Here is a 24,080-nt window from a genome sequence, read left to right as displayed (position 1 = left end):
TTCATTGTCTTTAGCCCTCTTGGATCATCCGGGCGTAGGCGCCGCGCGGATCCGCCATGAGGTGGTCGTGGCTGCCCAGCTCCACGATTCGGCCCTGCTGGAGCACGGCGATGGCGTGCGCATGCCGCACGGTGGACAATCGGTGAGCGATCACTAGGGTTGTGCGATTCCTCCTCTCCAGGATCTCGTCTAAAGCTTGCTGCACGGCTCTCTCAGATTCCGAGTCCAGCGCGCTCGTCGCCTCGTCCAGCATAAGAATTGCTGGATCCTTGATCACGGCCCTGGCGATGGCGATTCTCTGCTTTTGCCCTCCCGAGAGCTGGACGCCGCGCTCTCCAACGCTCGTTTCGTAGCCTTGAGGTAAGCTGCTGATAAACCCGTGAGCATTTGCGATCCTGGCTGCTGCGATTGTCTCTTCTTCCGTTGCATTGTCTTTCCCGTATGTGATGTTTGATCGTATGCTTGTCGAGAAGAGAGATGGTTCCTGGTTGACGAGGCTTATGTGCTTCCTGAGCCATCGTAAGTTGTAGTTCCTGAGGTTGTGGCCGTCTAGAAGCACGCGTCCAGCGGTTGGGTCGTAGAATCTCATCACTAGCTGGATGACTGAGCTCTTGCCTGATCCGCTCGAGCCTACCAGCGCGACAGTCATTCCGGCTCTCATGTGAAGATTAAACTTTGAGAGTACTGGTACCAGTGGTCTGCTGGGATAGCTAAAGTCGACTTCGATGAACTCGACTTCTCCGAGTATGTCGTCTGGCTTCCTGCTGTGTGGTTCATCTGGTCTCATTTGTGTCTTTCTTCTGGTGATTTTCTGTAAGCAAGCGACTGAGTGAAGTGCCTTGGTGATGTCTGGGAAGAGATTGAGAGCCTCTGCGAGAACGTAGCCTGTCCATGCCAGTATCTGAAAGACCTTGAGAGCGTCCGCATAGTTGCTGCGTCCTTTTTTGACTAGCAGCGAGACGTACCAGAGTCCGGTTGCATTTGCAAGGTGGAGTCCACATTGCGAGAGTCCGAAGAGGATGCCACCTTTCTGAGCACGCATGAAGCTCTGCTTGAGGGGCTGACTCAACTGGTCCTTGAACACACCGAGGATCTTGGCTTCAGCGCAGAATGATGCTAGAGTTCTTATGTTGCTGACTGCTTCGCCAGCGACGTTGCTTGCTTTTGCATGTAGCTTTTCCAGGTCTCCTGCGAAGCCTTTTTGCAGGAATCCTTGCTGCAAGAGTGGTTATGTCTATTGTGCACTGGGATGAAAAGCATGCATACCTTCATTGACCCGCCGACCATTGAAAACGGAAACGTAGCAATGGTTATTATTGCCATTTCCCATTTTATTCTGAACCCGAGTGCCATAGCCAAGCAGATTGATGTGGTGTATTGAAGTAGCAAGCACACCCTGTCACTCATTGCTGTTCGGACGCTTGATGCATTCGAGGAAAGTTGAGCCGTGAGTGCATTGCTTGTATTTTCTTCCTTGTCAAACCACTCTATTTCGTTCTCCAAAATGGCTGTCAACAAGTCGAGAGTGAGCGATGTTTGTGGCGTGTTGCTCCTACCTGTAAAAGCATGTTCTTCGAGTTTTTGACTGATGCTTTCCGCTGCCTTAGCATATAAATAATGCTGAAAAATGTTCGTGCAGATGGCAGTAGCTCCCAGCGCAGTGATAATTGCGCACCATCTGTTCACTTTGTGCATGGACCCGGGCTGGTAGTAAAGTTGGACTACCTCGATGAGGAAAAGAGCGAATAGCGGATTGATGCAGCCTGTAACCAGAGCTGCTACACTGCCCGTTGATAACTCAAGCCAGTTTCTCCCCGCCAACTTACAAAGTTGCCACAGCGAACTCCAGCGACGCAGCTCAATTTCGGACTGTTGCTTTTTTGGTTCCTGTGAAAGAAGCGGGGAGTTGCCTGTGCGGTCTAGAGAAGGTCTGTAGGGAGACAAGCTCGAAGGTTGAAAATACGTCTCTGGCCTGGTCACCACAAGTAAGCAGCTGAATTTTCAGATCACAAACTTTCGTGATTACTCACTGTTCATGGTTGTCCTTGTTCCTTTCTTGTAGACGCACCAGTGTAGCATATGCTCCTTCCTTTTCAAGAAGCTGCTCGTGAGTTCCAAGCTCAATCACCTTGCCTTTTGAGAAAACTGCAATTTTCTTGGCGTTCTGAATCGTGGACAGTCGGTGTGCAACAGTTATCGCCGTGCGATTCACCATGACAGCGTCAAGAGCGTCCTTCACCTTATGCTCCGATTCGATATCCAGTGCACTTGTTGCTTCGTCGAGCAGCAAAATGGTAGGATTCTTAACGATCATCCTCGCTAATGCAATTCGTTGCTTTTGACCGCCAGAGAGCTGCGCAGTACTATATCCAACCTAGTTTCCCGCCGACGATTCTTCAGAACATCAACAGGTATTTAGCTTCTCTCTTACCTGAGTCTCAAAACGTTCAGGCAGCTGCATGATAAATCCGATTGCATTTGATGCTGTAGCAGCAGCTTCAATTTCTTCATCAGTTGCATCTATCTTTCCAAGTCTGATGTTTTCTTTTATGCTGGTGGCAAACAGGACGGGTTCTTGTGCTACCACGCCAATGTTCTTTCTCAACCATTTGAGTTGTAGGTGCGCTATATTCCTTCCATCTAGTCGTATTTCTCCTGATATTTTGTGTTTTTCGTTTTTTCTCAGAGAGCTTCAAGAGGTGATTTAAGAAAGTACCTGAAATTGGATTGTAGAATCGCTGAAGAAGAGAGATTACTGTGCTCTTCCCTGAGCCGCTTTCACCGACCAACGCCACAGAACTTCCAGCGGGTACTTCAAGGGACAAGCCTTGAAATATTGTAACGTCCGGGCGTGCTGGATAGCGGAAGTGGATATCATCGAACTCGATATATCCATCCAGATTTTCAGGGACCTCGCCTTCAATATTTCTGCTGTCGATCTTTGACGCACGGTCGATGATATTGAAGATGTTGTAAGCTGCTACTCTGCCTCTCGAGAACACCTGCAACTCTGGAGTTGTCTGTCCAAGGGCCCTGGTACGTAAAAATTTAACGTAAGTTCTTCATGATCTGCTCTGACTGATGTGCTTGCAGCTTACATGCCACCAAAGACGATGCAAAACACCGCAGTCAGAATCTTCCCTCCGTCGATGTGTCCTTTGGAGACGAGAATGCTACCGCACCAGAGCTCCAATGCCCAAGAACAGTTGACAATTCCAAGCGTAAGTCCAAGTCCCATCCCTCGGATCAACCCGCCTCTTTCCCCGACTTTCCTAGCGGCTTGCAGCGCATCAGAGAAGGAGGTGAGAGCACGAGACTCTTGAACGAAAGAGTAGACCGTTCTGATCTGTGATATTGTCTGTCTAGCAGGAAACAATGTAACGGTGAGAAGAACCACGGCGAGACGAATCCTTTTACCTGCTCGGCAATGGAGCTTGCTTGAGCATGCGACGCCTGGCTCCGTGTAAACATTGCGGTGTACAACCGGGTGTACACGGCCCCAGTTCCGGCAAGCAGTGGTACCGTAGCAATCGCCAGGAGTGCTATTTGCCAGCCATTGAAAAGCGCCACTACGACTCCGCCGATGAAAGTCGCCATGTTGTGTATGAATCCACCAACCTGTTTTCATCATCACGTTTATTCTGCGAGTCTGTCTACAACTTGAGGTACCTTCTCGCCCATCGCATCTTGAACTAGAAGTATATCACTGGCTATGTGATTAACGATGCTTCCCGTGTTTGCTTCAGTATCGAAGAACGCAACCTCTTGGTGCAGCAGTGACTCCAGGTATCTCACTCGGATCCGGCTCGACTGTCGCTCCCCCGTGTACAGCCAACACCAAACTTCTGCTCGGGCCAACAAGATCAAGAGAGAAGGAGCAAGGAGAAATCAGTCAGCTCTCACCTAGCCAAGTGACCCATCCAGAATTGAGCGCCACGATAAACATAGCGATCGCGAACTGCCAGGTAATTAAGCATTACTTTTCAAAGTTCCCCGGAAGAACACCGAGCTTTGCTTTTCGTGCTTACTTTCAACACAGCCGATCCCGCCGCATCCCTGTCACTCTGATTTGTGGCGAGAGCATTGACGATCCGGCCAAAGTAGTACATGTTGATCGGAAGAACGAGGCCGTGCGCGATGGCTGCCAAGCTTCCGGTTGCCATGAGCAAGCAATCGAGGCCATCGGCATACTTGAAGAGCTTCCGGAAAGAGACCTGCATTTTTTTTGGATGGAATGGGTGGGAGCTGCAAAGTGACACACTAATAAGAACGAAAGATGGTGGATATGCTCCAAGAATCTCCATTCCAACAACAGTGAACTCCGCCGCCGTCGATCTTTAACTTTAACAATAAGGCTTGTTTGCACGTAAACTATTTTATTCGTTATTAAAGGTCTTTCGGATATAATTATAGCTTATGATTTTTGTTATGAAACTTTTTATATGACGCATTGTGTGGCCATTTTACAAGTCAATTGCTGGTATGGATCTCCACACATTTGGCGAGTCCCATCCTCAAAGAAACTGGAAGAAAGAGCTCTCTCGGCACTCCATCTCTCCTCCGGCTCCCAAACCAGCATGTTGTCCAGCAGCTCAAGAATATCTTCGTCGCCAATCTCCCTGTGGAGCCTCTCCTTGATCTCCTCCACCACCCTGTAAAGCTCTCTGGCGGCGTGGCTCTCGCGTACAACGCTGAAAGGGTTGTACCCTAGAACCAGCTCCGCGAGGATCACTCCAGCGCCCCACACGTCCACGCCACTTCCCAGCTCTTGGGTGTCGCCCAGGATGATCTCCGGCGCGTTGTAGGCCAGCGTTCCAATCGTTTCTGGGTCTCTTGGGGGCGTCGTGACCCTTCTCGCGTGATCAAAGTCGCACAGCTTCACCTTGGTGCCCTCCTTGTTGATCAGGACGTTGGCGGTCTTGATATCCTGATGAACGATGCCATGCTCGTGCATGTAGGCCAGGGCTTGAAGGATCTGCTCGATGATCGTCTTGATCTCCTCCCTGTTGAGGGTTCTCTTCATAAGCATGCCCAATCTCTTCTTGAACTTGTAGAGATCCCCAAACATGTGCTCAAACACCATGTACGTTTTACCTCCAATCGAGCCCACGTCCAAAAGCTTGACGATGTTTTCATGTTGACATTCTTGTAGAAGACCATAGACCAGCTTCGTTTCCTCGTGTAGATTTAGATGCTCTACCATCTCTTTGATGGCAACCTTCTCCATAGTGTCAAGATTTATCCCCCCTCTCACCGTTCCACCGGTACCACGCCCTAGCCTTGTCGAGTAATCAATTGAGTATCGCGGCATCTCTCTTACTTCGTTTTGACGATAAAAATTAAGGGTGAGCTCATTAGCAGGACGCTTTAAAACAAAAGTTTTACCTTTTTGACTAACTAAATGAAGCCCTCCTTTTCTGTTAAATTACTTATTAAAAGTTAACAGATATCTTGAATATCCAGATTCGATATCCACCTTGTCAGGCCTTTGTTGTAACTCGCTCTCTACAGATGATACCTCTGGCACCGCTCGTAGCTCCTGTCCAAAAGAAGCAATCGCGCTGCGGTCTATGGTGCTCATGTCCATCACGCTGCTGTGATCTTTGTTTCTCTTCTTTGCTGCCTTCTTCCAGTTGTGAATCGAGTCCACTATGTGTTCTTGAAATATCGCTCTCTTGTAGTTGGATCCCATCTACGTACGAGCATTGTCGTCAGTATACATGCGGTGACATTTAAAACTTTGCTTACCTGTGTCACAAGAGCATAGAGAGGTAACGTGCTATAGCTGCATAGTATTTGCACCAAGAACCTGATCACCAGACAATGTGACCTCTACCTGATTCACGCAAAACTTTCAAACTTACCCGGTGACAACTCGCGAATACGAGAAGATCCTATTTTGCATCAAGCAAGAGTCCCAGCCGAATTGCCACTGAAAAATGCATTCCAGGATTAATTAACTTCCTTACAACTTTTCATTATAACTTACCCAAACCCAAAGAAAAGTGGCCAATTCAAAAGCGTCCTGTAAAAACGTAAGAGATGTCACTGTGGTGCCAATTCAAGCGGCAGAAGCCAAACCAAACCTGGAAGAGAATGAAATGGATCAGATGTAGCATCAATCGCGGTTTGTTGAACCAAAACAGTGTGTCTCGAGGTTTTAAACCGGCTATCCGTGGTCCAGACAATCCAGAATCTTCCAAAGCCAACTTAGCGATTACATACTGGAGTTTCGCTCCGACCACTAAAACCATCTGACATGGCAAAGTTTAGAAGAGATAAATTAAAACCAAAAAGAAACAAAAGAAAAGAAAAACATTATACCGCGATGGGAACAAGTGACATCCAGAAAAATAAGTTGACACCTGAACAAGATTATGTTACAAACAAGAAGCGGAAACAGAAAAATTGCTGACCATGAACATCAAAAAGGAAAAAACAGACAACAAACGTCCAGAAAATGACGCTGCAAAGAGCAAAGAGAAAAAAATGAGTGTGGCATTAGCATTGTACCAAGCACAGAACTAAATACCTTATTCCAACAATATCTTTGAACTCATCCTCCAATGATCGAATCATGTAGCTGTGAAAATCATATCTGGGGCGTGTCTTATGCTTCTGCAACCACTCAGTGTTATTTCTTAGAGACTTTGTGATCAACTTACCGTCACAAAGCCCATACGCAAGGCCAAATAGTCGGATTTGGTTACGGACTGCCAAAATTGACGGAAGAAACAGAGCTGCAAAGACAGGACTTTATCAAGAACTGCTCGCTCCATGATCAGAGACTACTCACCACACCAAGCAAGAGGCTGTTCCTGCTCCACAAGGAAGATGCATGGTAAGCAGCAAATGTTGATTGACGCTTTAGAGTCAAGGTTTTAGTTAACTCTGGCAATTTCAAGGTTTTAGTTAAAGAAGTTGATTTCTTTTCTGAATACGAGCATTAGTCTTACCAGCTAGCTGTTCCTGATTGTCCACATGAGTGTGAGCTTCTTCTTCCCATTTTATCCAAGTATGGACCTAATAAAACACTAAAACCGTCAGTAAAATCACGAGGAGGTTCACATTGACGAACCTTCATAATAGCCAAGAGCATAGTCAGACATGAGTATAAAATGTGAGTGACAGCCATGACGAATAGAAACCTGTGTAGTTGTTCAAGGCCCAGGAAAGAGATAAATGGTTCGTGGCCCTAGACAAAGAACAGGATCTTACGAAAACAAGACCAAGCCAATTGAATGAATTTACAAACCTCCGAGCAAGAGTTTTCCAGTGAAGCGAGTTCCCTCCGCCGATTGCTTACGAGCAAGTGATCGGCCTCTTTTTTAGAGGATGATGGGAGGAGACAAGGCATGCGTTGCTTATCAAAAAAGGACGATTTGATGCAGATCTTTGAGACGTAAGACGCGGTTATGGTGATAAGAAGCGAGATGAATCCCAGCAGCATCAACTCTGAAACAAGCATTCGTCATTGCATCCGAGCCTGCTTGAACAAACGAACCTTCTTTGATCTTCTCCAGTGCGGCATAGAGTGGTTTCCTCTTTGTTCTGGAGAGCCACTGCCAATCCAAGTCACATAAGATTGTTAGAGAACGATAGATCGTTACGAAATCGGGAAGAATTACTTGTCCGAGATGGTGTAGAGATCTCTCTCCTAGCAGCGAAATAACAACGAACAACGTACACACTATCGCTACTGACCATGTAGGAGTTAACTCTAGAGATCTTGAAGCGCTGCCACCTGCCATAGCTCTATCTAATACGCAGGGAGGAAATGAAACATACGCGCGCTCGAAGATATAAGTATGTTTGGTCGAGAAAGAAATCCACACGAAAACGTGTTGGGAGTGGCCGGCCGGCCACATATCCTCCACAGACACAGGAAGGAGGAGCGAAAGGCTTCCAGCACTAGCGACAAGGCACAGCGCCAAATTCTTCTATAGCTTTGGTCGCCAGGGTGAGAATATCCATGAAAGCACTCAACGACGCTCTCAGGAATCTGGCCTCTGTGGCGGAGAATGCGACCACCAGACGCTCACCTCTGGCCGAGATTGCTCGCTTCACTTTGTCGGGCTGAAGCTCCGCGTCCACGGCCAGCACCGCCATCACAAGCCGCGCCGAATCCTCGCTCGCGTACTGGACCTCCAGTGTGCACGAAAAAGGCGAGATCGCTGCTGCCGCCGCCGCCGCCTCCAACGCTGCCGGGGCGCCCGAAATCACTACACTCGCCATGGCCAAGAAATATTTTGCTAAAACCCTAAATGTGACAATGTACGGCAATAGACTGTTCAGTACGTGTTGCAACATGTACGGCACAATTTTCTATCCCGTTGTAACGGCTCTGTGGCCCCTGACGTGGTTCACGCTAAATCTGAGATGAGGTTAGATTCCTAGATTGTCATCTTTGTTTCAACTAAGAGTTATTTCTGTGCATGGTCGATTTTAAAATTGATTGTGATTCTAAAATTGTATAACTAGACTAGCATAACAAATTCATGGCTGGGCTAGCATGACAAAATCATGGCCACAAAGCTTAATGTTCACTAATATTTAGAGATTGTGAATTGTGAGACATGAGTTAGCTTGGTTTTGGGTAGAGAAATGTGAGTGTGGAGTGCCTATGATGCTGTGATGAGATGAATTATATGTAATTATAATGTTTAAATGTGCACCTTGTGCATGCAAAGATTTGTGTGGTACTGATGTTGACTACGATGGGGATTTTAAAAGATAAGTATTTATTTGGTCACACAATTCTACCAATTAGGTTAAGCGGCAAGGAGATGACAGTACGGGTTCTTGGAAAGAGGGGGTTCTTGGATTGACGAGTAGTGAACGTGAGGATTGAGAGTGCTCTGTGTGCATGGGGTGTTGAGATAGAGGTTAAATTCTTGGATTGTCATCCTAAGAGTCATTCTTATCCACGGTCCATTTTTAATTGCTACACTGAAAATAAATATTCACTTTAGGGTTTGATAAAAAGCAAAACCATTGAAATAGTGTTTAATGAAAATTTTAATGAATTGGTTGAAATTTTTTTTTCATTTGACATTTTTTCTACTGCTTTTGTACCTAGGCTTTCTAAGATTCTCAAAGACCTTCGAAGGGACATGAAATATCCTTGTCACGGGAGTGAATACATAATGGAGAATTTGATACTTTGAACGAAATCAGAAGCATTCCAGAGCCATGAAAAGCCAAAGTTGTCCGATTCTCTCAAGCTTCTTCATTTTTTAAAAAGGCAACCATTCTTAAACTTTGTAGCTCAAGGTGCTTTTCTTAGAAAGTTAAATTGTAAGCTTTTTGACAGGTTATAATGGGGATGAAATTGAGTGCTTTGATAAGAAGGTTGAAAAACTTAGGCAGAAGTACCCCATTGTCAATAAGGTCACTGATCCAATGTTAGTCATTATTGAACCAGTAGAGGTTCTTGCCATCTTGCAAAGATGGATGTGTGCCCAAAAAATCTCCTTGATCCAACAGGACCTCAAAGTGTGTTTTTATTTCTTTTCCTTTTTTTTATCCAGGAGCCACATTTCAGAAAATTTTCCTAGCTAAAATATCATTAAAGGATGCGCTACCATGCTACGATGCAGGTCCTGCAACCTGAATCCTGGTTGTAAATAGCACTGCGACATCTTTCAGAGTTTTTTGACAACTATAAAATGCAAAAGATCAAGTATGTCTCTAGTATCTCTTTGACAAGCTTTTTCAGGGTTCCCAGTACGTTTGTGCAAACATATTTTCTGCTATAGCTTTTTCAAGGAAGGGCGAACTACTAACAAGCTTGATATCTAGACCGGCTGATTCGGACACGTTAAATAGCTGGCCTAGTGAAGGTGATTGAGAAGCCCTGCTTGACACCATCGGACCAGCATGGCCTTCTCCTTGGGTAAGGAATTGTCACAATATGACCACGAGACAATGGAGAAGATACAAAAATTTCTTTTGCTTGATGGACATTTTCAACAGGTGTATTCTCTGTTTCCTGAAATTTTAGCAGGCGACTAAGATCGTAAGCTTAACAATGTTTGTGCTTGTTTCATGCTTTTTCTTGTTTGTTTGTTTGTTTGTTTGTTTTTTGGTTTAATTGTTTCCTCTGTTGTTTTTTCTTATCCACATGATCAATTGAACTTGTGCGTGGCTTTTCCTACTTTTGTTTCGATTTGATCTACATTAGGATTGAATCAATCATTAAATGCTTATAATAAGTTACATGCTTCTAATAGCGTATCATACGGACAGCCACGAGCTTTATCCAGCTACTATCACTCGCTCCGTCTTCAAACCTTCCCACTTCCTTGGAACAGGACATAACCACAGTTCCAGGCTTTTGAAACAGCTCTACTTAGGAAAACCATCGTCGACTTCTTCAAGATTACGGGTTTCAATACCACTCACTGCGTCGCAGAGCAGCAAATCCAAAACCTGCACACCAGAGCTTGCAGAAGAAACTTTTCAATGCAGGAAGCACCATGCCTGGCGGACCCTGCGTCTCCACACGTTGTCAAGGCATTTCAAAGTATAAGTCCTCTAATCTGATATCTGTCCTTGTAAAGCCACTGAAGAAACTATCTCTAAACAAGTTGAAGAGTTGCTTCTTACTGAGAAGATTCGATTGGAACTGATATGTTCTTTCCATGGTTTCCATTTTATACTCGTGTCTGACTATTCTCTTCGCTATTATGAAGGATCATCAATGAACCTCGTAATTTTACTTACGGTTTGAACCTCTTTAACTAAAACTTTGAGAACCTTGACTCTAAAGTGTCAATCAACATTTGCGCATCGACCTTGTGGAGCAAGAACAGCTCTTGCTTGGTGTGGTCAGTAGTCTCTGATCATGGAGCGAGCAGTTCTTGATAAACTCCTCTGATTCTTCCTTCAATTTGCCCAGTCGGTAACCAAATCCGACTATTTGGCCTTGCGTACGGGCTTTGTGACGGTAAGTTGATCACAAAAAATAACGCTGAGTTGTTGCAGAAGCATGAGACACGCCCCAGATATGATTTTCACAGCTACATGATTTGATCGTTGGAGGATGAGTACAAAGATATTGTTGGAATAAGGTATTTAGTTCTGTGGTTGGTAAAATGCTAATGCCACGTTCTTCTTTATTTTTGCTCCTTGCAGCATCATTTTCTGGAAGTTTGTTGTCTGTTTTTTCTTGTTGATGTTCATGGTTAGCAGGTTTTTCTCTTTCCGCTTCTTGTTTGTAACATAATCTTTTTCAGGGTCAACTTATTTTTCTGGATGTCACTTGTTCCCATCGCGGTATGGTGTTTTTCTTTTCTTTTGTTTCTTTAGTTTTAATTTATCTCTTCTAAACTTTGCCATTAGTGGTCGGAGCGAAACTCCAGTATGGAATCGCCAGGAAGATTCTGGATTGTCTGGCCCACGGATAGCAGGTTTAAAACCTCGAGACACACTGTTTTGGTTCAACAAACCGCGATTGATGCTACATCTGATCCATTTCATTCTCTTCCAGGTTTGGTTTGGCTTCTGCCGCTTGAATTGGCACCACAGTGACATCTCTTACGTTTTTACAGGCTTTTCTTTGCTTTTGGGTAAGTTATAATGAAAAGTTGCAAGGAAGTGAATTAATCCTGGAATGCATTTTTCAGTGGCAATTCGGCTGGGACTCTTGCTTGATGCAAAATAGGATCTTCTCGTATTCGCGAGTTGTCACCGGGTAAGTTTGAAAGTTTTGCGTGAATCAGGTAGAGGTAACATTGTCTGGTGATCAGGTTCTTGGTGCAAATACTATGCAGCTATAGCACGTTACCTCTCCATGCTCTTGTGACACAGGTAAGCAAAGTTTTAAATGTCACCGCATGTATACTGACGACAATGCTCGTACGTAGATGGGATCCAACTACAAGAGAGCGATATTTCAAGAACACATAGTGGACTCGATTCACAACTGGAAGAAGGCAGCAAAGAAGAGAAACAAAGATCACAGCAGCGTGATGGACATGAGCACCATAGACCGCAGCGCGATTGCTTCTTTTGGACAGGAGCTACGAGCAGTGCCAGAAGGATCATCATCAAGACATGTGTTAACTTTTAGTAAGTATTCTTTAACAGAAAAAGAGGGCTTCATTTAGTTAGTCAAAAAGGCAAAACTTTTATTTTAAAGTGTTGTGCTAATGAACCCTTTTTTTTTATCGTCACAACGAAGTAAGAGAGATGATGCGATACTCAATCGATTACTCGACAAGGCTGGGGCGTGGTACTGGTGGAACGGTGAGAGGGGGGATAAATCTTGACACTATGGAGAAGGTCGCCATCAAAGAGATGGTAGAGCATCTAAACCTACACGAGGAAACGAAGCTGGTCTATGGTCTTCTACAAGAATGTCAACATGAAAACATTGTCAAGCTTTTGGACGTGGGCTCGATTGGAGGTAAAACGTACATGGTGTTCGAGCACATGTTTGGGGATCTCTACAAGTTCAAGAAGAGATTGGGCATGCTTATGAAGAGAACCCTCAACAGGGAGGAGATCAAGACGATCATCGAGCAGATCCTTCAAGCCCTGGCCTACATGCACGAGCATGGCATCGTTCACCAGGATATCAAGACCGCCAACGTCCTGATCAACAAGGAGGGCACCAAGGTGAAGCTGTGCGACTTTGATCACGCGAGAAGGGTCACGACGCCCCCAAGAGACCCAGAAACGATTGGAACGCTGGCCTACAACGCGCCGGAGATCATCCTGGGCGACACCCAAGAGCTGGGAAGTGGCGTGGACGTGTGGAGCGCTGGAGTGATCCTCGCGGAGCTGGTTCTAGGGTACAACCCTTTCAGCGTTGTACGCGAGAGCCACGCCGCCAGAGAGCTTTACAGGGTGGTGGAGGAGATCAAGGAGAGGCTCCACAGGGAGATTGGCGACGAAGATATTCTTGAGCTGCTGGACAACATGCTGGTTTGGGAGCCGGAGGAGAGATGGAGTGCCGAGAGAGCTCTTTCTTCCACTTTCTTTGAGGATGGGACTCGCCAAATGTGTGGAGATCCATACCAGCAATTGACTTGTAAAATGGCCACACAATGCGTAATATAAAAAGTTTCATAACAAAAACCATAAGCTATAATTATATCTGGAAGACCTTTAATAACGAATAAAATAGTTTACGTGCAAACAAACTTTATTGTTGAGGTGATTTTCGAGATAGTCCACTGTTGTTGGAATGGACATTCTTGGATGGTATCCACCATCTTCTTTCGTCTAACTGTGACAAAATCAGCCTAGCAAAAACCTGTAACGCAGAGCTTGTGTTTTAATGTCCCAATCATGCTCTTTTACATTCCTATTAGTGTGTCACTTTGCAGCTTGGCAGCCATCGTGCACAGCCTCGTCCTTCCGATCAACATGTACTACTTTGGCCGGATCGTCAATGCTCTCGCCACAAATCAGAGTGACAGGGATGCGGCGGCACATCTGCTGTGCTGAAAGTAAGCACGAAAAGCAAAACTCAGTGTTCTTCCGGGGAACTTTGAAAAGTAATGCTTAATTACCTGGCAGTTCGCGATCGCTATGTTTATCGTGGCGCTCAATTCTGGATGGGTCACTTGGCTGGGTGAGAGCTGACTGAGTTCTCCTTGCTCGTTCTCTCTTGATCTTGTTGGCTCGAGCAGAAGTTTGGTGCTGGCTGTACACGGGGGAGCGACAGTCGAGCCGGATCCGAGTGAGATAGCTGGAGTCACTGCTGGTTGCGTTCTTCAAAATCCGACTACTTGGCGTTGCGTGAGTTTCTAAAGTTGCTCACACAGTCACTGAGAAACTAGTTTGAGCTTTTGGAGAAACAAATTTTCACAGCTACATGATTCGGTCGTTGGAGGACGAGTTCAAGGATACTGTTGGATTAAGGTATTTCGTTTTGTGTTTAATAGATGTGTTGTTTGTAACATTATCTTCTTCACTGGTGGTCAAAAGCAACGAATTGCAATAGCGCGGATGATCGTTAAGAATCCTACCATTTTGCTGCTCAATATGCGCCATTGAACCAGAGTATACAACATTTTCGAGGTTGAGAGAATGAGAACCGGCATGCTGCCAAAGTACGCTTGTCAAACAAAAGAAGACGACGACGAGTTTGGCAACTGACATATGTGTAGTTTCTCAAGGCCCAGGAAAGAGATAAATGGTTCGTAGCCCTGGACAAAGGACAGGAGTTTACGAACGAGACCCGAGCCAATTGAATGAATCTACAAACCTCCGAGCAAGTGTTTTCTAGTGAAGCGACTTCCCGCCGCCGATTGCTTACGAACAAGTGATCAGCCCCTTTCCCGGAGGATGGGAGGTGACAAGGCATGCGTTGCTTATTAAAAAAGGAAAGACGCAGTTATGGTGATGAGGAAGAAGCATCAACTCTGAAACAACATTGCAACAGAGCCTGATTGAACAAACAAACCATAGAGGGGTTTCCTCTTTGTTCTGGATAGCCACTGAATGAAAGATCGTCACGAACGAACAACGTACACATGGCCATGTAGGAGTTAACTCTAGAGATCTTGAATCGCTACCTCCTGCCATAGCTCGCAGGAAGGAAATGAGAAAACACTGGCGGTCGAGATATAAGTAAGTTCGCTAACGTGTCGGAGTGGCCGGCTGGCCACAAATCCTCCACACACACACGCAGCACAGGAAGGAGGAGTTCCAGCAATAAAGACAAGCCACTGCGCCAAATTCTTCTATAGTTCTGGTTGCCAGGGTGAGAATATCCATGAAAGCACTCAACGACACTCTAGACGCTCACCTTTGGCCGAAATTGCTCGCTTCACCAGCACCGCCATCACAAGCCGCGCCGAGCCGACTGCTCCTTGTTCTTGACTTAGTCTTTAGCAGAGTGATCCCCGTGCTTCTTGTTCTTCTCCTTCTCCGCCTTCTCGGATTGATCAGCAGAGAATCCTAGCAGCAATCTAGCATCGCCGCGCCATGGACAGGCTACAACGCCGCACCTCCAGCGTGCACGAGAACGGAGAGATTGCCGCCGCCACCGCCGCCGCCACCGCGAGCGTCCGCCAAGAAATATTTTGCTCTAGAACCCTAAATTTGACAATGTACGGTCACGGCACCTCCGTACTATAACGTACGGTCTAGAACCTAACGCGGCAATGTACGGCACACACTTTCGTACGCAGACGGGCTAAGTTAATCAAGCCCTTTCGTTATTCGCCATTTGCTGGACGCTACAGTTGTGGAGAATCCATTGCTGCGCGGCGGGGAGATCGGGCAGAACGATCACTCCACTCTCTTTCAATCGCGCGGCCTCGGCCGTCTTGAATCGATCGAGGAGTATCGCATGGATCCCGAGGCTCTGCGCCGGGAGATAGTCCTTCCTCAAGCTATCCCCGATGTGGAGCGCCATGCTGGGAGGAACATTGCCCGCCTTCTCCAATGCGAGCTTGTAGATTCCTGGGTCGGGCTTCTCCACGCCCTCGAGGCCCGAGAAGACACCAAAGTCCCACTCCGATCCCTGGCGACACCATGATCGATCGTGAGCCCCATTGGCAGGAAAATCGAAAGATCGATAGCTTTGATACCTGATTGAGACCCAGGGCCGGGAGAATCACATCCCGGTAGCGCGACTCTGCATTGCTCACGATCCCAACGCTCAATCCACTCGCCCGAGCCCAGCGGAGGAATGGCTGCGCGTCCGGGAAGATCGTGTACGGCGCCGTGGATCCAAACATCGCATGGATTCGATTGAAAATCTGCTCCCCGGTGTCCGGATCGAAGGAATAGCCCGCCTGGCCGATCAAACATGAGACCAATGCATCGAGAGAGGAGCTATAGCACGTACCCTGATGAAAGAATCGCGCACGCACCGCCTCCACCACTCCACATCCGAGAGATGGCCATAGCCGAAGCATGGGAATTTCTTGCTCATCTCCGCGTAGGCAGCCTTGAATCCCTCGTGGACGCGCTTGTAATCCGGGCACGGCAGCCCCAGCGCCTTGGCGGACATGCAATAGTAGTCGCCGAGCTCGCCCTTGTACGCCATGAGCGTGCCAGTGACATCCAGGGTCACGCATTTGAGCCGCGCGGCCGCCATCGCCAAGAACTCGCGCTAGCCAGAGGAGATTGGATCATCTGGTTCTTAAACTTGCTGGCCACTCCAGCCTCCAAGCCCTGGGATAGAATTTTCCATCGTCGCCATTGTAATTTTATTCCTCTCTCGCGGAAGCCGCCACCACGACTGTACGAGATCGCTCCACTGTGGTCGCATATTCCGTCCTGCGGTGGCATATCTCTCTCGCGCGCGGTAGATTTTAAAAAATTTTAGATTCATTCCTGAAAAACGTGTCGGAGTTTCACCACTTATTTGTGTTGTGACACTTCCATACCTCTTTAATTTACACTCGCGGTTATGAAAAACTTCAGCTCTTCTTTTTGGAAGTAAGAGCTTGGAATGGATTCGCGTTCTCGCAGCTTTTCAGAGGAGTAAGCCTTCCACCTCCGGCACTTCGTCGGAGCTTTTTAAGTCTACCACGATCATACTCTTCATCCCTGAGAAAACAGAAGAGGTGTAAGACAGATGGAGAAGAACTAAATTCTCATACCACTCATCGGGTCTCTTTGTTGAGACCTTGTGTTCTTGGCTAAGAAAGCCATCGACTTCTTTCCCATCGACACCCTCCCATCGTGCAACTGCAGTACAGAGTCACTTACAGAGATCGGAGAAAAGTATGTACCTCCAGTTCCAAACAGCTCATTTGGACTGCACTTCTTTTTCTTCTTGGGATCGTCGTTCTCCACGAGCTTTTTGCTTTTGGAGGCAGCCGTCCCTTCAGCAATTCCACCTTCAAGAGCCTTTTCCATCAACAAGCGCCTGTTCTTGGGCATAGCTTTAAGTAACTTCAGGTAGCCCTTCTCAGGTCTTCTTGGCGGATCCGTGTCGAACTTCTTGAGGGAGATTTGGCCTTTCGGTAATTCTCTCTCAAGTTTTTCCGGATCACGTTTGTCCAGCTTTTTAGTTGACCCCTTGTCCACCATCGAAGGCGCTTGGTTTTCGGGCTCGATTCTGCTTGCCGGGACAGTTCCCTGTAGACAACACAGTAAGCAACATAAACAGAAACAATGACTCAAAATGTTACCTCCTTTTTCAATTCTGGCTCAGGACTAGCACGCTTTTCCGCGGACGGAGCTACAGGGGAGAGAGAACAGATGTCCTCTTCCGAAATTGCTTTTCCCTCCTCGTCCGTAGCAGCTGGCACAGTTTCCTTTGCTTTGGCTGTAACAACTTTATCTGGCGAATTTTCTTCTCTTTCCTTGGTTATAGTAGCAGCGGGGACTTCCTGCTCTCGTAAACTTGTTTCCCTTTCCTCGATTTTAGCAGCTGGCACAGCATCCGGCATATGAAGAGGCTTTGTGGTAGCAATCTTCTTTCCTGAAATCTCTGTAGCAGGCGCCGAGGGGAGTCTCTGTGTTGGCGTCTTACGGATATAGAAGAGTATGTAAGCCTTTTGGTTCAGAACAGTTTGTTCGCTCAGCTGTTGAACCTGCATGTAAAATAGCTTTAATAAGCACACAAGGTAAAGACGCTCATACCCGAGAGTCATCTAAGACGTGCCACATATCGGAGGAAGTGCGTACAAAACAATAGTAGTGTCCAGAACGGGTTGACCACCCCGCGTGCACCAGCACACCATACAAGTCATAAACCGCACCATCCTGCTGGGCAGCGTTAGCTATAAAAAGTGAAGCAGCTACCCTGGCTTACCCTGGCGTTACTCATAAAAGGAGTGATGTCTAGCTTTCTTCCAAAGTGAACCTTCTTGTCTATCTTTTGCCCATGTAAGCCAGTGCTGCTGAAACGCTTGAACTGAACTGTTAGGACGTTTGGCGCGGTTTCGATCGTAAACCGCTTTATGGCACGCACTTTCTTCTTGCATTTCTCGCAGTGATACTTGTTATCACCATCGAGTATCTCATTGGCTGTAAACCATGCGAGGGCCTTGCCCAGCGAGTCTGCCCGTGTGATGTCCAAGCTCAGGTCTAGAAAAGGATCAACAGTTTCTGAACGTTCCAGACAATTACTGCATTTCACCTGCCAGAAAATGCTCGTAATTCAGCTCCTACACAGTGTAACTAGGCAAATACCTGACTTCGAAGACGACCACCGAAGATTTTGTACAGAAGAGTTTTTTCTTGTTCCGGGGAGTTCATCGGCGTTTTGCTAGGAAGACAGTCTTTCTGCAAAGCCTCCATGAGATATCTTAAAAACTCATGCGCATCTTCCTGTCTCCAAGGTTGAAACGCACGTGATATGCCTGCATTCGAATAGTTTACGCGAGAAATCTATAATCTATAAAGACTTACTGCGCAAGTTTTTCACCATATGATTGGGAGCTATCACCTTTCCCCATGACTGCAATGCATTCCTGACGTGCCCTTCCAGAGCGCACATTGCACAAAATCCAGACTTTCGACCTGCGACAAATAGAAGCGATAAGCTGCAGTAAAGAGAAAACACTACTAGACAGACTTACACAAGAGCTTGTGTTGGCCGCTTTTGAGAAACTCCGCCAAGGGCTGCGTGTACGTAAGGCATTGCAAGACAGAGTTGAGGAAGCAAGTGTTACCGAGATTTGTAAGCCCGGCTCCCTATCAAGCACAAAGTTAGGCTAAACCTCCCAAAACCCCTACAAATACTCACAATCCGGAGGGGAGCTCCCAGCTCGGGTAGCACATTCTCTCCAAAATCCTTCTGCGGCTCGCCATTCGCTTCCTCCCATGATCGCTTGATCCCTTTGCCATCGGGCGACTTGGAAAGGCTCGGAGGAGGAGGACGAGTCGCCGCATTGAATCCGTGATTGAGCGGCTCGATACCTGGAGGCAATGCCGCGAGCAATGCAGTGTCTTTGGGGGGATGGAACAAGATCCGTCGCTCCAGAAAGGGGAGTTGATCCTGGCGCTCACAAACCCTAGCTGTAGCCGCCATGACTGCTCTTCTTCCAGCTAGGGCGCTGCCCTAAGTTTCCCGGGCTTTTACTGGCAGAGCCGGTATCCCACTGGCACGTGCCGGTGACAGAGAAGTTTATTGACGAGCGGACAAGGAACAAGGGAAGATCTTCAGCGTTTTCCCATGGCATTGGAGAGGTAGAAGTTCCAAAAAATCGAGCAGCACGACATGAATCCAACTCGAGCATCCAGAGGCACGACACTGAAATTGAGCGCGCTGGCAGGAATCCAAAACTTCCATCCTGCCAAAGAATCGAGAAATCGGTGAGAAAGGAGAGATTTTGATTCTTCTATTCTACCATCGACGAGCGTAGGCAATGCCTTGTTCTTGTACATTGATGGGAGCTCGCGAGCTTGGCCTTGCCAGATGCTATTCCACGCGAAGATTACGAGAATCACGCATGGGCCGAGCACCAGCTGATTCAAAACAATCTGTCGCGTCGCGGCGAGATTCGTGAGCAAACAACACAAACTTGGCGTAAGAATCTCACCTTGATGGATAGATTTCTCATCGTCTTGGCAGGGAAGTACCAATCGAGGAGCTCGTACCAAGCCTGCGATCCTGGGCCGTAGAGCAAGAACCCATAGCTGGCCATCCTCAGCGCCCTCACCCAATCGTGATTCCATAGCTCCCTCTGGAAGAACAGGAAGATCACAGCCACGCCAAGACTGCTAGCCTACCTCCCAAGCGTCGCTGTTCTTGTGCTGGTTCCATCGCCCACGAAGCTGAGCAATGGTATCGCCTGTCAAAGCTAAAGATCCAGCCACCATAGCTTGCTTGAATGGAAATCTTCCGCTAGAACTACTAGTGCTGCCGCTGCTGTTCTTCCCTGCTCGTCCTTTGCTGCTTTTCCTATCAAAACCCAACCTTTGCTTGTAAAACCAAGCGCCATCCCAGCCCAGAGTACCCATAGCTAGCTTTCCAAGTACCTAAAAGATCAAACAAAGCGCAAAAAACCCATGAAAGCAAAGCTTAGTTTCCTTTTTTTTTTTTTCAGTTCTCAGGCAAGCGTATCGATGAGCGAAGCTCTCATCTCGTTGACAATGGCACTGGGTTGAGACTCTCGGAGCTTGAAAACGCTCTCCACAACCGAGAGCTCGGTGGTGGTGGTGTCGAGGCCGCAAAAGGCTGTCCAGTCGTTCACGATCAGCCCAGCGCCGATCACGTCGCTCCCGCGGTTGACAGTGCCTGCAACCAGCGGGACTTGCAACAGCGACGATAGCTCGTCCAGATCTTCGATCGATGTGTGAGGATGCACCTGTGACAACAGAAAAGTTCCTCAAAAAAGTTCACGAGAAAGATCAGACAAGGATCTTCTTACCAGTCCACCTCTGTTTGAGAAGACGCCGTAGCTTCCAACCAAGACGTTCCCAGCGATGGTCTGCCTGAAAACTTCAACTCCAAGCACATCGGCCACGAGTTCTTCGGTTTCCTGGAGGAACAGACACATTGATTGCTTCAAAGAAACAAAGACTGGATGGAGAAAACGTCTACCTTGTCCAAGTCCGTGTGAACGAGAGAAACGTAGTCATTCGTTGCAATGCAGTTTCCCAAAGCAGACAACCTTTCATCCACCCTTTGAACCACAACACGGTCGGGAAGAGAGTTCCGAATGTGAAGAAGCTCTGGAAAATCACACAATCCCCTCTGGCAGAAAACGAAGAAAAGAGAAACCTTTCACTCGAGACTTACCTTGATCGGTCGTCGAGTTTGGGAGTAGCAAGCCGTTTTTGTTTCCTGCGCAAAACGAGACACACATTTTCAGTCCTAGATCTCTTTCGAGAATTCTTACCGACACACATCCTTCCAATCACTCTTGTCCCAGAGATGGACACCTTTACTACGGGAATGTGGTCGGCTAGCTCCGCCTCGAAGGTGCTGAGACAAAGAATTCACAAAAATCAATCCAAGTAATGGATCGAAAACTCTCACCTGTAGAAATTCTCTGATCCTCCAATCGCTACCAGGCAGTAGGCATTAGTGAGCTTGGAGAAGACGCCAATGTCACTGCTGTTCTCAAACTGCGCCCCTGGAACAAGGCCCCAGTCGATCGATCGCTAGCTAGAGATGAGCCAAAACTTACTCGTCGCCATTGTTTTGGCGTTGTTCTCGCTCAGGCACGCTTGCTTCACCGCCAAGGCAGCGAGGGTTAACCCAGAACCCTAGAAACGAAGGAGAGGTTCGAATCCCATTCCGAGCTTAGTTCTTGAGTTGACTTTAGTTTGACTAAATTTGACCGAATGATTCAAGCAAAAGAGATTTTCTACGTCAGAGGAGATCGATCTGATCGAGTCAACCGGTGAATATCTACTAGCTAGCAGCTACGTTTCCTTGCCTTGCCTTGTTTCAAGTGGAGCTGAATGGAATCCCACCAGAGATTTTTAAGTTAGCTACGCTATTGCTATGCGGCCATTAAGAAAACAATCAAAACTTTTCACAGTAGCAGCACCAGCAGCAGCAACCGATGATGGCGATGATAATTTTTTTCCTTCTTTTCGTCTCAATCGATCTTGACCGAGGCGTAAATGGTGCGGACAAACCAGAAGCATGCGTAGAACCCGATGGTGCCAGTGAGGACGAAGAAGCCAATCGAGATGATGGTCATGTAGCCAAAGTAGAGCAGCCCCGACACCAGCTTGGTGATCTCCAGCTTGGTGAAGAAGTAGAAGGTTGCGTAGAGGAACAAGTAGATGGCCGAGGAGCCCGACGTGAGGTACGCTCTCCACCACCAGTAGTAGTCCTCGCTGCAGAGCTGGAAGTAGCAGAGGACGATGGTGATCTCGGCACAGGTGACGACGAGGATGAGGAAGACGATGAAGAGGAAGCCGAAGATGTAGTAGAACTGGTGCAGCCAGATGGAGGTGAGGATGAAGAAGAGCTCGATGAAAACCGCGCCGAATGGAAGGATGCCGCCGATGAGCACCGAGAAGATGGGCTGCATGTACCACGCCTGCTCTGGGACCTGTCGCGGGATCTTGTTGGTCCGGACCGGGGGCTCGATGGCTGGTTTCTTGTATCCCAAGTAGCTGCCGACGAACACCAGCGGCACCGAGATGCCAAACCAGAGGCAAACCAGCGCGAACATCGTCCCGAAAGGCACAGCCCCCGACGACTTCTCCCCCCAGATGATGGCATTGAGCACGAAGAAGATGGAGAAGACGACGGCCGGGAAGATGAGTGCCGTCTTCATGGTTATCTTCTTCCAGTCACTGCCTTTGAAAGACTTGTAGAGGCGCGCTGAGGCATACCCGGCCACCAGCCCCATGAACACCCACAGCAGCACCATAGCAGTCATAAGCCCGCCACGGTTCGAGGGCGATAGGAATCCCAGCAGTGCGAAGATCATGGTGACGACTGTCATGCCCAGGCACTGCACCCCTGTTCCCACGAACACACACAGCGTTCCAGCGTGTTCCGGAGCTCTGAAAACGTCACCGTGCACCAGCTTCCACCCAGTTTCTTCCTGTGCTTCTTCCTGAGTCTCCAGTTGATTGTACTTGGATATATCGCGATGCAGTGTACGCATCATGATCATGGCCACCATTCCCGTGAGGAAGAGAACGATCATGAGGGAGTTGATGATAGAAAACCAGTGGATTTGGTCGTCTGACATCATAAGGTACATATCCCATCGCGAAGCCCATCTCGTGGCGCTCTCCTGCAAACAAACAGGCACGTTGAGAACAGAAGGATAAAAGACAGGCAGGTAACAGTTACCTCGAATTTGACGTCGTAAGTGAAAACGATCTCTTCCCCGACTTCAACTTCTTGTGGTGTCTTTGACGATTCAACGAACTGTTTGCCTTCGGGGTTGCAAGTCTGTAGTTTCGGATTATTTTTGTTCCATGATTCGTAGGTGTGCTTCACACTAACCACAAAAACCAGTATCAGGTTCCGAGTCAAATCAAAATCAAAACTGAGCCACAAACCTCAAGGGGAACACCTCAAAGCCCACGATGCGAGAGAAATCCTGATCCGAATCCTTGTGAAAATAAACCGTAAACTTGAGGTGGTTGTAAAGGTTATACTTCCCATCATCACTCTGCGAAGTTTTTAAGGTCACTAGAGTTTAGAAAGAAAAGAAAAAAAACGAAATCTGGTACTAACCTTGAATCCTACAGGAAAACCTCGCTCGTAAAGTTTGAGATGACTGCCGTCCATGTTACCAGGTGCAGCGATAGCTACAGGAAGGTTGTCCAAAATCCTGTGGCGATGACATGTGAAAAGCTTCAAAGCATTATTACCACCAGACTTACATGTTAACATGGTAATCCTCGTCAATCTTCTCTTTGAAATTCTTGGCACTCTTTTCGGACAGCTTTTCGCCTTTGCAAGCAACAATGCACGACCTGTCTTCCCTCATGGAAAACTGTGAAGCAAAAGACTTTAGAAACAAATATTATCAGCGGAAACATGCTTACAGAATAAACAGAGTTCTCGATCCGATCCCCACGAAGAACTTCCCCCAAGTTCTCGGCACTGTTGAGAATTTTCTCGGGCCGACAGTAGCCCAGTGAATAGTACTCATACGGAAGGAGAGTTTTGATAGATGTGAGCTTGTTCACCTTGACTTGGAGCTCCGCACCCTGTGTAGCATAAGCTTTACCAAATCACACCCTATGCAAGCATGGATCTAGGCCAGAGAATGCCAGAGATCCCAGATCTGGGCCACAAGAAAGCATCCACTTACCTGGGCGAAATCTTGTGGCGCCACGCCTGGGAGGTAGAAGGCGGTGGCGAATTGGAGGTGAAGCAGCAGCAGCAGCTCCAGCGCTGCCGCCAACCCTAACATCGCCAGCCGCGGCGCCATCGCTCGCTCCTCGGGCAACACCGAAGTAGAGAAGGGCAAGTCCACGTGGCACACCAATTAGAGTACGGAGGCGTACGAAAGACGGATATCCTTGGCAAGTTGAAAAGATTCCATGTTAAGTGTAACTAAAAACTGGATCGCGCGATGGCAGCGATTTCGATGCTGCAGCTCGGATGAAGAGGATCAGTTCCAACTCCGTAATCACAGCGTTTACAGCACGCCTGTCTCAAAGGTTTCCAACTCCTTACGGAGCGTGAGTTCCACAAACTCATCATGAATTTATTTTTCTTTTTATACTTA

At 47.4% G+C, this 24,080-nt stretch overlaps 9 protein-coding genes across 9 annotated transcripts; 1 reads left to right on the top strand and 8 right to left on the bottom strand.

Annotated features, from left to right (window-relative positions):
• Nucleotides 1-10: 10 nt before the first annotated feature.
• On the bottom strand, nt 11-3,597 carry LOC9650013 (ABC transporter B family member 11). Its single transcript, XM_024663012.1, has 7 exons — nt 3,418-3,597; nt 3,183-3,316; nt 2,717-3,033; nt 2,432-2,580; nt 2,031-2,374; nt 1,396-1,930; nt 11-1,216 (listed from the first exon to the last, which is right to left on the bottom strand). The coding sequence occupies exons 1-7, from the start codon at nt 3,595-3,597 to the stop codon at nt 11-13; spliced, it is 2,865 nt and encodes a 954-aa protein (XP_024518780.1).
• A 39-nt stretch (nt 3,598-3,636) lies between these two features.
• On the bottom strand, nt 3,637-5,311 carry LOC9650012 (cyclin-dependent kinase 2). Its single transcript, XM_024663011.1, has 3 exons — nt 4,497-5,311; nt 4,029-4,245; nt 3,637-3,810 (listed from the first exon to the last, which is right to left on the bottom strand). The coding sequence occupies exons 1-3, from the start codon at nt 5,309-5,311 to the stop codon at nt 3,637-3,639; spliced, it is 1,206 nt and encodes a 401-aa protein (XP_024518779.1).
• A 68-nt stretch (nt 5,312-5,379) lies between these two features.
• Nucleotides 5,380-7,886, bottom strand: LOC9650011 (MLO-like protein 11). Its single transcript, XM_002989192.2, has 15 exons — nt 7,629-7,886; nt 7,505-7,562; nt 7,256-7,455; nt 7,079-7,195; nt 6,957-7,023; nt 6,797-6,891; nt 6,666-6,740; nt 6,533-6,618; nt 6,417-6,466; nt 6,325-6,365; nt 6,087-6,254; nt 5,990-6,025; nt 5,865-5,932; nt 5,749-5,809; nt 5,380-5,692 (listed from the first exon to the last, which is right to left on the bottom strand). The coding sequence occupies exons 1-15, from the start codon at nt 7,866-7,868 to the stop codon at nt 5,426-5,428; spliced, it is 1,629 nt and encodes a 542-aa protein (XP_002989238.2). The 5' UTR covers nt 7,869-7,886; the 3' UTR covers nt 5,380-5,425.
• Nucleotides 7,887-12,192: 4,306 nt separating this feature from the next.
• LOC9650010 (cyclin-dependent kinase 2) lies at nt 12,193-13,065 on the top strand. Its single transcript, XM_002989224.2, has one exon. It carries the CDS (start codon nt 12,193-12,195, stop codon nt 13,063-13,065), a length of 873 nt encoding a protein of 290 aa, XP_002989270.2.
• A 2,074-nt stretch (nt 13,066-15,139) lies between these two features.
• LOC9650008 (haloacid dehalogenase-like hydrolase domain-containing protein 3) lies at nt 15,140-16,161 on the bottom strand. Its single transcript, XM_002989189.2, has 3 exons — nt 15,809-16,161; nt 15,549-15,755; nt 15,140-15,481 (listed from the first exon to the last, which is right to left on the bottom strand). The coding sequence occupies exons 1-3, from the start codon at nt 16,058-16,060 to the stop codon at nt 15,161-15,163; spliced, it is 780 nt and encodes a 259-aa protein (XP_002989235.1). The 5' UTR covers nt 16,061-16,161; the 3' UTR covers nt 15,140-15,160.
• Nucleotides 16,162-16,275: 114 nt separating this feature from the next.
• On the bottom strand, nt 16,276-19,010 carry LOC9630336 (ubiquitin carboxyl-terminal hydrolase 23). The gene is made up of 10 exons (XM_024662997.1): nt 18,665-19,010; nt 18,498-18,612; nt 18,328-18,438; nt 18,109-18,278; nt 17,729-18,055; nt 17,557-17,679; nt 17,103-17,507; nt 16,701-17,049; nt 16,569-16,656; nt 16,276-16,515 (listed from the first exon to the last, which is right to left on the bottom strand). The coding sequence occupies exons 1-10, from the start codon at nt 18,947-18,949 to the stop codon at nt 16,386-16,388; spliced, it is 2,103 nt and encodes a 700-aa protein (XP_024518765.1). The 5' UTR covers nt 18,950-19,010; the 3' UTR covers nt 16,276-16,385.
• A 17-nt stretch (nt 19,011-19,027) lies between these two features.
• On the bottom strand, nt 19,028-19,900 carry LOC9650060 (protein SYM1). The gene is made up of 4 exons (XM_002989187.2): nt 19,651-19,900; nt 19,461-19,604; nt 19,269-19,401; nt 19,028-19,211 (listed from the first exon to the last, which is right to left on the bottom strand). The coding sequence occupies exons 1-4, from the start codon at nt 19,879-19,881 to the stop codon at nt 19,081-19,083; spliced, it is 639 nt and encodes a 212-aa protein (XP_002989233.1). The 5' UTR covers nt 19,882-19,900; the 3' UTR covers nt 19,028-19,080.
• A 24-nt stretch (nt 19,901-19,924) lies between these two features.
• LOC9630335 (eukaryotic translation initiation factor 6-2) lies at nt 19,925-21,171 on the bottom strand. Its single transcript, XM_002989186.2, has 7 exons — nt 21,054-21,171; nt 20,903-20,999; nt 20,763-20,848; nt 20,663-20,707; nt 20,465-20,595; nt 20,292-20,402; nt 19,925-20,228 (listed from the first exon to the last, which is right to left on the bottom strand). Exons 1-7 carry the CDS (start codon nt 21,061-21,063, stop codon nt 19,971-19,973), a joined length of 738 nt encoding a protein of 245 aa, XP_002989232.1. The 5' UTR covers nt 21,064-21,171; the 3' UTR covers nt 19,925-19,970.
• A 99-nt stretch (nt 21,172-21,270) lies between these two features.
• LOC9630334 (transmembrane 9 superfamily member 7) lies at nt 21,271-23,819 on the bottom strand. The gene is made up of 7 exons (XM_002989185.2): nt 23,661-23,819; nt 23,392-23,556; nt 23,227-23,339; nt 23,078-23,174; nt 22,900-23,012; nt 22,688-22,838; nt 21,271-22,628 (listed from the first exon to the last, which is right to left on the bottom strand). The coding sequence occupies exons 1-7, from the start codon at nt 23,778-23,780 to the stop codon at nt 21,471-21,473; spliced, it is 1,917 nt and encodes a 638-aa protein (XP_002989231.2). The 5' UTR covers nt 23,781-23,819; the 3' UTR covers nt 21,271-21,470.
• Between the last annotated feature and the right edge of the window lie 261 nt (nt 23,820-24,080).

The sequence above is a fragment of the Selaginella moellendorffii genome, unplaced genomic scaffold, assembly GCF_000143415.4.
Source record: "Selaginella moellendorffii unplaced genomic scaffold, v1.0 SELMOscaffold_95, whole genome shotgun sequence".
Taxonomy (NCBI): Eukaryota; Viridiplantae; Streptophyta; class Lycopodiopsida; order Selaginellales; family Selaginellaceae; genus Selaginella; species Selaginella moellendorffii.
This window is presented reverse-complemented; position numbering and strand designations above follow the sequence as displayed.